Source organism: Idiotropiscis lumnitzeri, chromosome 8 (assembly GCF_059441095.1).
Source record: "Idiotropiscis lumnitzeri isolate Australia: NSW breed Sydney's pygmy pipehorse chromosome 8, RoL_Ilum_1.0, whole genome shotgun sequence".
NCBI classification, from domain to species: Eukaryota; Metazoa; Chordata; class Actinopteri; order Syngnathiformes; family Syngnathidae; genus Idiotropiscis; species Idiotropiscis lumnitzeri.
Genome location: NC_142398.1, coordinates 1900801 through 1915513, shown reverse-complemented (window position 1 = coordinate 1915513; position 14713 = coordinate 1900801). Strand labels below are relative to the sequence as shown.

The following is a 14713-nucleotide window of genomic DNA, read 5'->3' as shown; positions in this document are numbered from 1 at the left end:
CATGAAACTTCGGCTGGTATACGATGGGAGGCATTTAAAGCCTATATCAGAGGAGAAATTATCAGCTATACGAGTTTTAAGTTGAGACAAAAAAGAATAGTGATGGATGGTTTAGAAAAACACATTAAAGAGCTGGAAACTAATCTTAATACAAATGATGATCCTACACAAGAAAGAGACCTGCTCCTTCTCAGAGCTGAATATAATAAATTGTCGGCTGATAGAGTAGCTAATAGTCTTTTGTGGTTGAGAAGGGCCTATTATGATCAAGGCGAGAAAGCGGGTAAGTTGTTATCTTGGCAAGTTAAAAAAAGACATACCGACAGAGCTATCAAGAGCATTACAACCTCATTGGGAAATATATCTATGGATCCATTGGAAATTAATGGTACCTTTAGAGAATATTACCAATCTCTGTATAAATCCGACATGTCAAAAACACCAGAAGATCAAAATGAATTCCTGGATCAGTATCAGTTTAAAATATTACCAGATGAATTTAAAAAAGAACTTGATAGCGATTTAGAAATTGAAGAAATTTCTGAAGCCATTCAAAGTACAAAAAGTGGCAAAACTGGTGGAAATGATGGACTGCCCATTGAATTTTATAAAACTTTTAAAGAAAAATTACTTACCCCTTTATTGAATATGTATAATGGCTCACTTCAAAGTGGGATACTCCCGCCCTCCTTACGTCTGGCGATTATAACACTCATTTTGAAACCGGGAAAGCCCCCAATGGAATGTTCATCTTTTAGACCAATAAGTTTAATGAACTGTGATACTAAAATATTGTGCAAATTATTGGCTAAGAGGTTGGAAAAACACATACCATATCTGGTACATCATGATCAAAATGGTTTTGTACAGAAGCGTCAGGGATTTCATAATATACGACGAGTCTTGAATATAATACATGAAAAGTACAATACTAAGGATATGGCATTGCTGTCACTAGATGCCAGACAGGCCTTTGATAGAATAGAATGGCCATATCTATTTAGTTTACTGCCGAGATTTGGACTTGGTGCTAACTTTCTCAGATGGGTAAAACTGCTATATACTGGCCCGATGGCTAGTATATTAACAAATAACATTGCTTCAAAGCCAATCACTCTAGAACGATCTACTAGACAAGGATGCCCTCTATCACCTATGTTGTTCATTCTTGCCATAGAGCCCTTTGCGATGACGGTTAGAACGCATACGAGTATAGAAGGGATTAATTTAGGGGGGCAGGAACATAAAATATCATTATATGCTGATGATGTCATTCTTTTTTTAACAAACTTACACAATAGCGTCCCAAGTCTTATTAGCTATATAGACATATTTGGAAAATTATCTGGTTATGATATCAATTACTCAAAATCATCAATACTATTTCTAAACAAGGAAGAAAGGACAAACCCAACCGTAAAAACACCTTTTATTAACGCAAAAGAAGGATTTCTTTACCTCGGGGTGCAAATAACACCTTCAATTAAAACAGTGGTCCCTTCCAACTATCACCCTTTGATTGCAGAGATGAAGGAAACGCTGGATCGTTGGATGACTTTGCCTATATCAATAATTGGACGGATTAATTTGATAAAAATGAATATACTACCAAAGTTATTATATTTATTTCAGTCAATTCCACTGCAATTGTCAAATGCATTCTTTAATAAGATTAACAATACCTTTAGCACATTCATTTGGAGTAGTAAAAAACCCCGGTTGAGATTGCGACTACTCTACCTCCCATATGAACGAGGAGGACAACGGTTTCCGAATTTAAAATGGTATTATTGGGCTGCGCAATTGCGATCTATGGTGTTTTATTTTACAAATGAGATGAATCCATCATGGCTGTCTATCGAACAAGCCTCAGTGTCACTTCCCCTAAAGCTCTACTTATACTCAGCAAACCATAAAACCCTAAAAAAGGAGACTAAAAACCCGTTTGTGAAAAACTCTATTGATATCTGGTATAAAGCACATCATCATATTAAAGACACTCCTCTAATTTCACGTTTTACCCCTTTGAGGGGTAACTTAAATTTTGTGCCTGGCAGGGCAGATGGGGGTTTTAGGATATGGACAGAAAAGGGTATTGGAAGTGTGGGTGATTTATATAATAACGGTATATTGCTTACATTTGAAGAACTTGTACATAAATATCAAATTCATAAAAAGCATTTCTTTAAATATCTGCAACTCAAACATTTCATATCTGCAAAATACAAAACGATCAACATAGAACCTCCCCTTTCAAATTTGGAACGTCTGACACTTTCACACAGTGATGATAAAGGTTTAATTTCTGTGTATTACAACCTTTTGGTAACCCATGATGATGAATCCTCTATTAATAGATTACAGGCATGGAATTCTGATTTTGAGGAGGCTGTAACAGAGGAAGAATGGCATAGGGCATGCCTTAAAGCCCAGAAACAAACAATTAATACTAGAATGAGACTATTACAGTATAAATGGCTGATGAGAACATACATTACACCTGTAAAACTGAACTCATGGTCTCCTGTTATACCAGACACCTGTATTAAATGTGTAGAGGGACGGGGTTCCATCTTCCATTGCGTTTGGGAATGTCCGAAATTGCAAAAATATTGGAGAGGAGTAGGACAGACATTGTCAACTATAGTTGGAATTAACATACCTCATGTTGTGAAACTTTTTGTGCTGGGCATCTACCCCAAAGACTTTGTGGCTTGCACAAACATAACTACTTTGATTGACTTTGGATAGCTACAAGCCAGGAGACTCATTGCATTATACTGGAAAAAAACGGACGCACCTTCACTGGATCACTGGATAAAAGAACTGACAAACAATATGGCAATGGAAAAACTGACGTATGTCATGAGAGGGAGAGCAGAGGAGTTTGAGGAAATGTGGAAACCTTTACAAAATTTTGTGGGCAAGTGGGGTGCTCAACCACCCACTGTGCTATAACATAGTCTGAAGCTGCCTGTTTTATTTTATTTATTTACTTTTTTGTTTATTTTCTGTTGTTGTTGTCATGTGTATAATGTGTGAAAAAGTAATAAAAATATTGTAAAAAAAACAAAAAAACAAGCACATCCCTTCGCTGTTCTGTGAGTTAACACCCTTATTGTGGGGTTAGTCTCCAACGTAACACCCGCAGTGGAGAGGGTGATTACTCTACTCACTGATGGGGGCTGATTTACGTCGGAAAAAATTCCTACTGTTAATTTGTAGCTATATAGAGCTGCTGCTGGGTGCACAAACTAGTTACAATTTGTTCATTTCATTAATCCAGTCAATTACGCTTTTGTGGTGGCTCAATATAACCTTATTTAGATTTGATGGTTGAGTCAGAGTCCCAAAAAGTTTTATGTGTCTCATTCATAAATGTGGGAATTAAATTATGTGAAAATGTACAAAACAGTGAAATTTATCTTGCCTGGCCAGGAGCTCAGCATTTTAAAACCTCTGATCCTAAAATCGCTCTTGATGTAGTCGGCAGCTGTGCACGATTTCAATGACATCTCCACTGTACACCTCAAAAGAGGAAACAAAAACGCAACTCTTCTACACTGCAGGATAGATTCTAGCCAGGATGCTCCGAAAGCAACTCACTGTACACCTAGAGAATGGTATGCAACTGGCAAGCCAATGTGGCTTCTGCAAGTAGTCCAGCGCCATTGACATGGTGTTTGCTACATGTCAGCGACAGATGAAACACCAGGAAGAAAATAAAGACCTCTTTACCACTGTTGTTGACCTGACAAGAGCCGTAATGCTCTAACTCGAAAATGACTCCTGAAAATCACAAGCAAACATGGATGATTGGCACCCACGCCCTGTCTCTTCATCTCGGAGAGTCATGCACCCACTTCATAGTCACACACAGAATAAAACAAGGCTGTGAACTGGCACCAGCTATCTTCAGCATTTGACTGATGCATCTCAACTGCTAAGCATGCGATCCCCCATCACAAGTGATCACTGGACTGTCTTGCCCCTATTATCTCAGAAACATCAGGCCACATATTGGCCTTACTGGCCATCCCCTCAATCACAACAGACCATGCCACATGAAGATCATATGATATTAAGCTTCTCTTTCCATAGTAAACTTTGAAGCATTGGATTAACCAGTAAATGACAGCTTTTCAATATATTTTGAGAGTGCGATCAAAGCGTGTGACAGCTGCAGACAGTCTGACAGCTACGGATTCTTACATACGGTACATATACAAATGCATGAAATTGAACGGCACAAGAGTGTAAGTGCTGAGAAGTGACCCTCTAACAGTCACCTCATCAGGATATGGCCAGGCCAATTGAAGTTGTTATTGGTAAAATTATTGATTTTATAAATTACAGCAGTTTCAATAGGTCGTGCATTTTGGGTAAAACGTGTGTTTGACGTTTTTTTTAAAAGCTGATGCATCATAATTTGTGCGTGTGCATGGTCTGAGGTGAAAAATGTGTTCCCTGAGTATGCAGAAATTAAGTACGAAGATATTGATGAATCACACATTTGCGTACATACATGGTTAACAATGGTGATGCCCATTGCTTAGGCGCATGCGTGCATTTGTGCAGTTATGCGTGTGTGTGTGTGTGTGTTGGAGTGGGGGGGGTTGTGCGTGTGTGTGTAGGGGTGTGCGTGTGTGTGTGTGTTGGGTGTGTGAGAGCATTACAACAAGAAAGAAAGTGGAAAGTGCTGATGATAATCGGATTGGTGAAGGTGGTGAGTGGGCCTGGGGGTGGTGTCTTGGACAAAAGTGGGTGAGGGTGGATTAATAGAGAGAGAGACAGAGGGAACTGCTTTCTAAGGCTTGGACACTTGGAGTATCAAAACACATCACGTCGGAAGGAAAACATCAGTTGAATTTTGTGAATTTTGCTTTGTTCCTTTGATTCCTCTTCTCTTTGGAATTTAACAGCTATTTTTGGACACCACTGTTGGTGTCAATGGTCAGATTTTAAATTTTGTCTTTTTTTTAAGATAAAGTTAATGTCAGTTTGGGACCAAAAGTTGTAACTGCTAAAGGAATTTAGGCTGCTACATTTGGAATGCAGCTCAATTGTAACCATTAATTTAATAGACCTTGTCATTTATGTCATTTGCTTTGTTTCATTTATTTTTGTTTCAGATTGTGTTCATACTAACGTACACAGAACAAGTATGTGGTCTTGCATAACTGATTTTTTCACCTATGAAACCACCAAGTCAGTGGTTGTCAAGAGCTGGACAATCGGCATCATCAACCGAGCTGTTCAACTCCTCATATTTACTTACTTCATTGGGTGAGTATCAGTCTATTGCTAAATAATAAATCCAAACTGTAGAAATCTTGCAATTGTATTTTGACTATTCAGCCTAAATAATGGTAGAACTCTTCAATTATAGACATATTCTGCATTATCAATCAAGGGCAGTGATTTTCGGCCACCAGGCACCACAGACCCTTAATTGCACCAACGTATTTATAGGACATATACAAATGATATTTGTCGTGTCTCAAAAACACTAAAACAGGGGTGGGCAATTATTTTTTCCATGGGGCCACATAAGAAACATAAAATATTGTGGAGGGCCGGGCCAAAAGGCTGAACTCAATTCTGCATAATATTAATTGTATTTCTTTTTTAAAAAGCAGTAAATAGCACTGTTTTGACAAGCTGGCAAGAGTATACAGTAAACCCCCGCTACTTCGCGGTTCACCTTTCGAGGGTTCAGTGCTTCGCGGGTCTAAAAAATATTCGGGGGCATTGTAGTTTCGCCGAGCGGCACAAGGGGGCGCTGAAGCGGTAGTAGTAGTTTCGTGCGGTTTTCACACCTCCTGTCTCATCCCTGAAAGCCATGCCATTTTTGAGGTGTGTAGTCGAGAGCAAGTTTTAACGCTTGGTTCGACCACCAGGGTGAGATTCCTCTTAGTCAGGCCCCCAGAGTGCTAGCTGCACTCCAGGGAGCCGCTCAAGCCTCCACACGACGGCAACGTGGGAATCTCGGTCGTGGAGGGCTGAAGCGGTTAGACGGCCGGCGTGCGCCGAAGAGGAGAGTGGACGAAGAAGAGCAGGTTCCCCCAGACACGATTGGTGGCGACGGACACGATCGGGGGCGACGTTTTGCGCGGTTCGGACCGTACCCGAGCTGCGGCCGGCGTGCGTGGCAGTTAAGCCGAAGAGAAACAACTTCCGCCCGGGCACTCGCGCGGTGACATTTTGCTTCGTTCGGGACCGTGCGTGAGCTCCGAAGGAGACCGGCCGGCGTGTGTGGCAGTCAAGCCGAAGAGAAACAACTTCCGCCCGGGCACTCGCGCGGCGACATTTTGCTTCGTTCGGGACTGTGCGTGAGCTCCGAAGGAGACCGGCCGGCGTGCGTGGTAGTTAAGCCGAATAGGAGCACCTTCCGCCCGGGTACCGGCGGAGCGCGAGGCTGTCAGTTATGAATGAATAAATAAATAAATGAAGAATGCCACCTTTCATTTCACTGTCATGATCCGTGCCTGTCATGCCGCGTGTGTTTTTGTTTTTTCAGCTGTGTGGGCGTTCCTCCAGCGATCGTCTCGCGCCATGCCGTCAGCTGCTGCGAGACGCGCTGATTACGCTGACTATATTGTGATTATAATAAATATCTTTGTATCACCACCTTTTTTCCCGGGTCTGCGTTTGGAGAGTCCTGTTCAATCCTCCAGTTCTGCTGGAGGATCGTAACATTCACAGGGCACACCGGACGGCGTACCAGCAGGTAAAAGTCGAAGTAATTAAATAAATACAAAAAGAAGTAATTGAATAAATACAAAAATAATGGCTGGGGAATAAAAAAATAATAATTTGTTTTTTTGTTATAACATGAATTTCCCTCTCTCTCTCTACCAGTATATATATATATATATATATATATATTTTATTTTATTTTTTTTTAAGCATTTTTGAAGGTGTGCCGCTACTTTGCACCTATATATATATATATATATATATATATATATATATATAGGTGCGAAGTATATATATATACACAGTGTTTTTTTGTTTTGTTTTTTTTTTGAAGGTGCGACGCTACTTCGCGGATTTTCAGTTTTCGCGGGTGGTCTCGGTCCCCATTAACCGCGATAACCGGGGGTTTACTGTATATTAAAGTTAAGCAATGAAACTAAATACCAAATAAACTGAAAAAATGAGGTTGCCTTACAATAATTTATTCATTCAAATTTCTCAACACAATGGTAGACAAAATATTAACATTTTTTACTATTTGTGACTCATATTAGTAAACATATTCTGTCACATTCACTTCAAAACACATTTTGAGTTCCATATACTGTTGGATAGTTGTGTAAAGGTTCTGAGCATTTTGAAGACATCACAATATTGTCTTTTTGCACCAAACATTAAGCAAGATACAACATATTGACTGTCACTGAACTGTGATTTTGAGAAAAAGTGTCCCAGTTCATTGTTATCTGGTGCCTTACAGTAACATGCCTACATTTGTGGTCTAACTGCCTCATTTGGTGTTTCAATGTTCATTTTTCTTGTTCAGTGAGAGAAATCTCATCTCTGCTGGGCTTTAACAAGTGCATCAAAGTCAGGCTGAATGTCTGAAGTGGAAATGCGAAGCACAGCTGACAGATGATCATCAGTGAGAGAGGATCTGTACCTGGATTTTGTAAACTTCATAATTGAAAATGTTTGTTCACAAATGTAGGTAGAGCCAAAGAGAACAAACATCTTCTGGGCATGTCTCCTAATGTTTGGAAAGTTCTCCTCCTTGAGAGAAGAGTAGAAATCCAGCAGAGATCCTGACTTAAAGTGCTCTGCCAGTACTCCATCAGACTGCAGGTCAATGAGTTCCAGCTGAACATCACTGGGTGCATCATCCACACTGAAGGTAAAGGGAGAGGAAATCATGTGGATTTCATCCTCCATTGTTCTTAGATCCTCAAATCGCCTTGCTAACTCATCATGCAATGCTCCTAACATGGATGAGTACCTGCAGAGGTTATCAGCTGATGGTGTGACTTCTTTCATGGTTTGCATGTGAGTGAGAGTGTTGCTCTCCAGTTGTCTTGAAAGAAACTGTATCTTTCTCATGAAAGCCTTCACCAAGCTGTGCATTTCATGTACAAAAAGGCCCTTGCCTTGCAGCTTGGTGTTCAGTTCATTCATCAGTGCAGTCACATCAACAGCAAATGCGAAATCTGCCATCCAGACCTCATCTGCAAACTCTGGGATGGCCTTGCCTTTTGTCTCACAAAACTCCTGGATTTCTGCTTTCAGATCCCAGACTCTTTTTAACACTTTGCCCAGGCTGAGCCATCTCACAGAAGTGTGGTAGCCAATGTCACTGTGCTCACTCTCATGCTCCTCCAGAAGTGTGACAAACTGTCTGTGATTCAGTGCCCTGATGAAGTTAACTATTTTAGTAACAACATCGATAACATGGTTAATTTTTAGCACTGATTTGCACAACACATGTTGGTGTAAAATACAATGTAAAAATACTCATTTCTGATCAGGGTCCATTTCAGTCACTTTATCCTGCATGCGTTTTAAAAGTCCGACATTTTTCCCGGTAAGATTTGGACAACCGTCCGTGGTGACACCTGCCAGTCTGTCCCATTTCAGTCCCAACGTGTCCATACAAGCATTTACCTCTGTGAAGAGATCGCTCCCTGTCGTCGTCCCTTTTAACGACCGCATTGCTGCCAGCTCCTCCGTAATCCTGAAGTCCGGTGTTATCCCGCGGACAAATACGAGTAGCTGGGCTGTGTCGCGGACATCACAACTCTCGTCCAGAGCCAAGGAGAAAAAATAAAAACTTGGCACTTCACGTTGCAGCTGTAGCTCCAGATTCCCCGCAATGTCCTCGACCCTTCTCGTCACGGTTCGCCTGGACAGCGGGACTTGCTCAAATGCCGCTTTTTTTTCAGGGCATATTAGTGCTGCCGAGTCTACCAAGCACTCTTTCACGAACTCCCCCTCTGAGAATGGCTTGCTGTTTTTGGCTATTTTGTGGGATATCACAAAGCTGGTCTTGGTTGCTGCATCCCTGGATGCATGAAGCCCGGTAAAAAAGCCTTGCTGCGTTTGCAGCTTAGCTAGCAAAGCTTCCGATGTCTGCGCTCTTTCAGCATCAGTTAGGTTTTTATATTTCTCTGCATGTTTCGTCTGGTAATGCCGACTCAAATTGTAGTCCTTCAACACGGCGATCTGCTCCCCGCAAACTAAACACACAGCTTTACCTCTAACTTCAGTAAATAAATACTTCGCTGTCCAATTTTTGTTGAAAATTCTACATTCGGCATCTACCTTTCTTTTTTTAGCCTGAGCGGACATTTTTGAGGGCGAACGTCGTCTTGTTGTGATTCAATCGCGCGCATGTCTTGATATACGCATTACGTCATTATGTGCGACGCACATTGTGCGGGAATAAAAAAAAACAATTTCAGAATAAAAGCAGTGCAGCTTTAGCCCATGAATGAGGTGAAATTAAAAAGTATGTTTATTTTGAAATTTCCAATTAACCTTACACTCGCGGTCAGAGTCAACCAAAGGTATGTGGCCCGGGCCATACAATGCCCAGGTCTGTCATACGGGCCAGTCAGTGCCACCCGGCGGGCCGGATGTGGCCCGCGGGCCGTGCAATGCCCAGGTCTGCACTAAAAGGTCTTATTTGCCGATGACACAACTTTCTATTGTTCTAGAGAAAATTTAAAACAGCCTCCGACTATTGTGGAAAATTAATTGATCATATTAAAAAAATGGTCAGACAAATTATCACTCAACTTAAACAAAACAAAGTTAATTGTTTTTGGCACTAGAGTCTAGTGACTAGACCAATCAAACACCAAGTCAAGATCAAAGTAAATTCAACTGAAATAGAAAGAGTGAATGATAATAAATTCTTTGGAGTCATAATTGATGCCAAATTATCCCGGAAGTCACATATAGATAATGTAAAAAATAAAATGTAAAAAATATAGGGATTCTATACAAAACCACGGATGTACTAAATAAGAAGTCTCTATACACATTATATTGTTCATTATTATGACCATACCTGACTTTTTGTGTGGAAAGGAGGAGCGAAGACCAAATCTGTTATGTTTTTACTTTTCTTTTTTTGGGGGGGATCCACTGTATCAAATTTTGACATGGTAAATTAATTATTCTGTGGTGATTTTCAGTGTTTCATTATTTTGACATATTTAATAATAATACTGCATTAGATTACCACTATGTATGGCTAATGTGCTTATTGGGAAAACTATAGCGGGCGTAGTGTCAAAGGAACTCCAAGAATTGTTACACTTGGATTTTTCTTCAGTTGAGCTTCACCCTCTGTTGGAAGCATTCAATCTGGGTATGTTTTTCAGTCGGTAAAAGGCTGTTTTAGTGATTGATTTTATATGACTGCTAAAATTCTAAAAGTCTACAAGCATCTGAAGATTTTGGAATTGGTCTTTGGTTTCTATATATGGTGAATCCAGTTGTTCCCTAACAGCAATCTCTTCTTTCTTTCTTTTTTTTAATACATTACCAAACAAATAAACAAATTACCTCTATTTTGTTTTGGTTTATTTGGAGGAAATTTTGGTTCATCCACAGTTGTTAATTTGATGCAGATAGTGAAACATGTTAATTGAATACACCAGTGTAGCTGTGTGCCAGTGTCATATACATAACAACGATAGCCAACATTTGTGTTCTGAAGCATTTTAACCAAAGGTAACTATCTGACAGACTGAACAAAAGGGGTCCAAGGACTGACCCATGAGGAACCCCACATGTCAAGGCCATATACAGTGAAACCCCGCTACTTCGCGGTTCACCTTTCGCGGGTTCAGTGCTTTGCGGGTCTAAAAAATATTCAAAAATTAAAAACTTTTTTGCCCGGGCACGATCGGGGCTCTCCATTCGCTCCGCTCCGCGGGGGCATTGTAGTTTCGCAGAGCGGCACGACGGGGCGCTGGAGCGGTTAGACGGCCGGCGTGCGCAGAAGAAGAGCGTGGGCGAAGAGGAGAGTGGACGAAGAAGAGCACGTTCCCCCAGGCACGATCGGGGGCGACGTTTCGCGCGGTTCGGACCGTACCAGAGCTCCGGCCGGCGTGCGTGGCAGTTAAGCTGAAGAGGAGCACCTTCCGTCCGGGCACGAGCGTGGCGACATTTCGCTCCGTTCGGGACCGTACGAGAGCTGCAGCCGGCGTGCGTGGCAGTTAAGCCGAAGAGGAGCACCTTCCGCCCGGGAACGAGCGGGGCGACATTTCGCTCCGTTCGGGACCGTACGAGAGCTCCGGAGGAGGCCGGCCGGCGTGCGTGACAATTAAACCGAAGAGGAGCACCTCTTCCGCCCGGGCACGAGCAGAGCGCGAGGCTGTCAGTTATGAATGAATAAATGAAGAATGCCACCTTTCATTTCACAGGGCACACCGGACGGCGTACCAGCAGGTAAAAGTCGAAGTAATTAAATAAATACAAAAAGAAGTAATTGAATAAATACAAAAATAATGGCTGGGGAATAAAAAGTTTTAATAATAATTTGTTTTTTTTTGTTATAACATGAATTTCACTCTCTCTCTCTCTCTACCCGTATTCTATATGGTGTACTGTATACAGGGGGATATACTGTATACCTGTATAGGTTTTTTTAAGCATTTTTGAAGGGGCGCCGCTACTTCGCGGATTTTCAGTTTTCGCGGGTGGTCTCGGTCCCCATTAACCGCGATAACCGGGGTTTCACTGTAGTCTGATATGAAACTTCCAATGGTTACTAAATAACTAATTTCCTACAAGTATGTCCTGAACCATTTTATGACTGTTCAATTTAATCGTACCCAAGCTTCCAATCTGTTCAACAGTATATTATATTCAGCTGTATTAAATGTGACACTGAGGTCCAGTAAGACTGCCATTGACACGTTCCTTGCGACACCTGTAAATGTGCAAAATTGGTCCACAATTGGGCATTAATGAATTAATGTCTCACTTATTGTATGTCTCGGGTTATTACACGTATCTGCGGATTTCCGTAGCCCGAGGTGAAACGTATCTTGATTGGATTATGCAAAACCTGGTGAGTTTTTGTGCATATTTAGGTCCACAAAAATGGCATTAAATATGTGTAAGTATATGAAATGAATACTATTATTATTCTCCATCCATTATCTGTACCGCTTCTCCTCACAAGGGTCACGGGGGTGCTGGAGTCTATCCCAGCTAGAGTGTCCAATCAAGCTGTGATATATGTTTTTGGAATGTGGGAAGAAACCGGAGTACCCGGAGGAAACCTACGCAGGCACTGGGAGAACATGCAAACTTCACAGAGGAAGGCCGGATACGGAATTGAACCCATGACCTCTGCATTGTGAGGCCTTCATGCTAACCAGTCGTCCACCGTGCCGTCCTATAATATATTTATAATATTAATAATAATAAAAATAATAATACCCTCCACAAGCCATCGCCTTATGGTGGTGAAGGGGTTTGAGTGTTCCAATGATCCTAGGAGCAAAGTTGTCTGGGGGTTTATGCTACTGGCAGGGCCTCCCGTACCAAACAGGTCCTAGGTGAGAGACCAGACCAAGTATGGCTCAAAAGACCCATGTGATGAATATAAATATTGAAAGGCCAACGTGGGTCCCCCTTCCGATGGGCTCACCACCCGTGGGAGAGGCCAAAGGGATCGGGTGCAGAGAGAGCTCGGCGGCGGCCAAAGGCGGGGACTTTGGCGGTCCAAACCCCAGCGACAGAAGCTGGCTCAAGGGAGATGGAATGTCACCTCTCTGGCAGCGAAAGAGCCTGAGGTGGGTTGCGAGACAGAGAAGTTCCGACTAGATATAGTCAGGCTCACACACAGCTTGGGCTCTGGTACCAGTCCTCTTGAGAGGGGTTGGACTCTTTTCCACTCCGGAGTTGCTTATAGTGAGAGATGCAAAGCAGGTGTGGACATCCTTATTGCCCCCCAGCTTAGCGCCTGTACATTGGGGTTCACTCCGGTAGACGAGAGGGTAGCCTCCCTTCTCCACTGGGTTGGGGGGGTGTATCCTGACTATTGATTGTGCTTATGCGCCAAACAATAGTTCACAGTACCCACCATTTTTGGAGTCCTTAGAGGGAGTGCTGGAGAGTGCTCCTACTGGTGAGTCCATCGTTTTGCTGGGTGATTTCAATGCTCACCTGGGCAATGACAATGAGACTTGAAGGGGCGTGATTGGGAGAAATGGCCGCCCTGAAAGAGACTCGAGCAGTGAACTATTACTGGACTTCTGCGCTCGTCACGGATTGTCCATAAGGAACATCATGTTCATACATGATGGTGTCCGTATGTGCACGTGGCACAATGACACTGTTGGAATTAGTCGCCAAATAGATGCAAATTACTGGGTAATAAACCTTTAGTTAACTAAATGTACTCAATGCGTACTCGGTGTGTTCGTTTTTTATATTCAAGAAAGAGGTTGAATAAAGACTCAACAACTTATCCAAGTTTTGTTCCGATAGTTTCTTACATTCTCTGGAGTTCAGGAAATAGTACAAAGACAGATATCTGGGTGGCTTTTACTTGACCTCATGAGGGACTGTACTCGAGCGAGTCCAGTTGGAAAAATCGCGCTCTCTTTCAGCCCACCCTCAAATTTTATATGATTTCTCTTGCCAGGTTTCTATGACAATGATAATGTAGGTTGAAATCGGTCGTCCTCGCTCCCTCCCGCGGCACAGGGCCAAGTCTAAGGGAAGGTCCTCTCCAGGTTGGTTATCGCCTGGAAGGTTGATTCCCGTCGGGTTCCCAGGACTGGCATTCCGAGGCTGGCCTTCAACGGCGGGCAGTCTCCTCTAATCTTGTCTGTATACAATTGTGTGTGTGTGCGCGTGGGGGTGTGCGTGTGTGTGTGGGCGTGGGCTGGGGTGTGTGTGTGTGTGTGCTTTTGCAAGCAATGGCATCCTTGTGACGACTCCAGTGCCCAATTTGGTATGCCTGCCTCTCTAAGGCATATGTCGAAAATGTGCCTTATAGTATTTGTTTCCATGAAGTGCTGTTTGGTTTGTAATCAGTTTGTAATGTGCAGACTGAATATGTTTGCTATGAATGTGAGTGGAGGTCATGACAATACTGTGTGTGCAAGTTTGAGGTCTACGACTGAAAATTTCAACAGAGTTCACACATTTAAACTAAGTAATATACATTTAGCATATGGGAATAATATAATAATCTGTAAATACCATCACTACAATTCCAGTCATTACTGTGCACGGTAGTTCTAGTTTCGTTTGATAAATACTAATCAAATCTAATCAATGTTTAACATATTCAGTAAATATGAACTTGTTAAATTTTACAATATACATTCTGTCCCGTAAATGTTTAAAATTATGCCACTAATCGTAATACAAAACATTTAAACATACACAAACAAACACAAAAACAACATTAAATGAGGCAAAACATTTCTTACCATAAAAATGAAAACACAACCTATGACAATGAAAAATATATGTGGCGAGACATCTAACAAGAAATGCATGCGACGATCCCAGTCAGATATATTAGACAACAAAAACTAACAAAATAACTATTGCCGTCCGGCGATTAAATTACTTAACTAAATAATCGCTAGAATATCGTAATTAATTGTGATCAATCACATTTTTCAACTTGTTTGTGAAGCTTGTATCAGATAGTCACTTGAATAATATATGTAATTAACATAAACCCTTCAAATATTGAGTA

The 14713-nt window shown here is 41.7% G+C and overlaps 1 protein-coding gene and 1 pseudogene across 6 annotated transcripts in view; one reads left to right on the top strand and one right to left on the bottom strand.

The window, feature by feature from the left end:
• The first annotated feature begins 4665 nt into the window (after positions 1-4665).
• LOC148331481 (P2X purinoceptor 3-like) overlaps positions 4666-14713 on the top strand; it is a 109043-nt gene continuing 98995 nt past the window's right edge. For 2 of the 5 annotated variants that reach the window (XM_088302288.1, XM_088302290.1), the window contains exons 1-2: positions 4777-4953; positions 5133-5286. In XM_088302288.1, the coding sequence (XP_088158414.1) occupies positions 5165-5286 (122 nt within the window). In that variant the 5' untranslated portion in view covers positions 4777-4953; positions 5133-5164. Of the gene's footprint in view, positions 4727-4776; positions 4954-5132; positions 5287-7690; positions 7874-14713 lie in introns of those variants that run through there. The other 3 variants (XM_088302289.1, XM_088302291.1, XM_088302293.1) reach the window with 3 other exon arrangements.
• Positions 7537-9647, bottom strand: LOC148331483 (general transcription factor II-I repeat domain-containing protein 2B-like; annotated as a pseudogene). Its single transcript, XR_015844616.1, has 4 exons — positions 9282-9647; positions 7976-9227; positions 7683-7867; positions 7537-7583 (listed from the first exon to the last, which is right to left on the bottom strand). The product of XR_015844616.1 is annotated as a general transcription factor II-I repeat domain-containing protein 2B-like (transcript).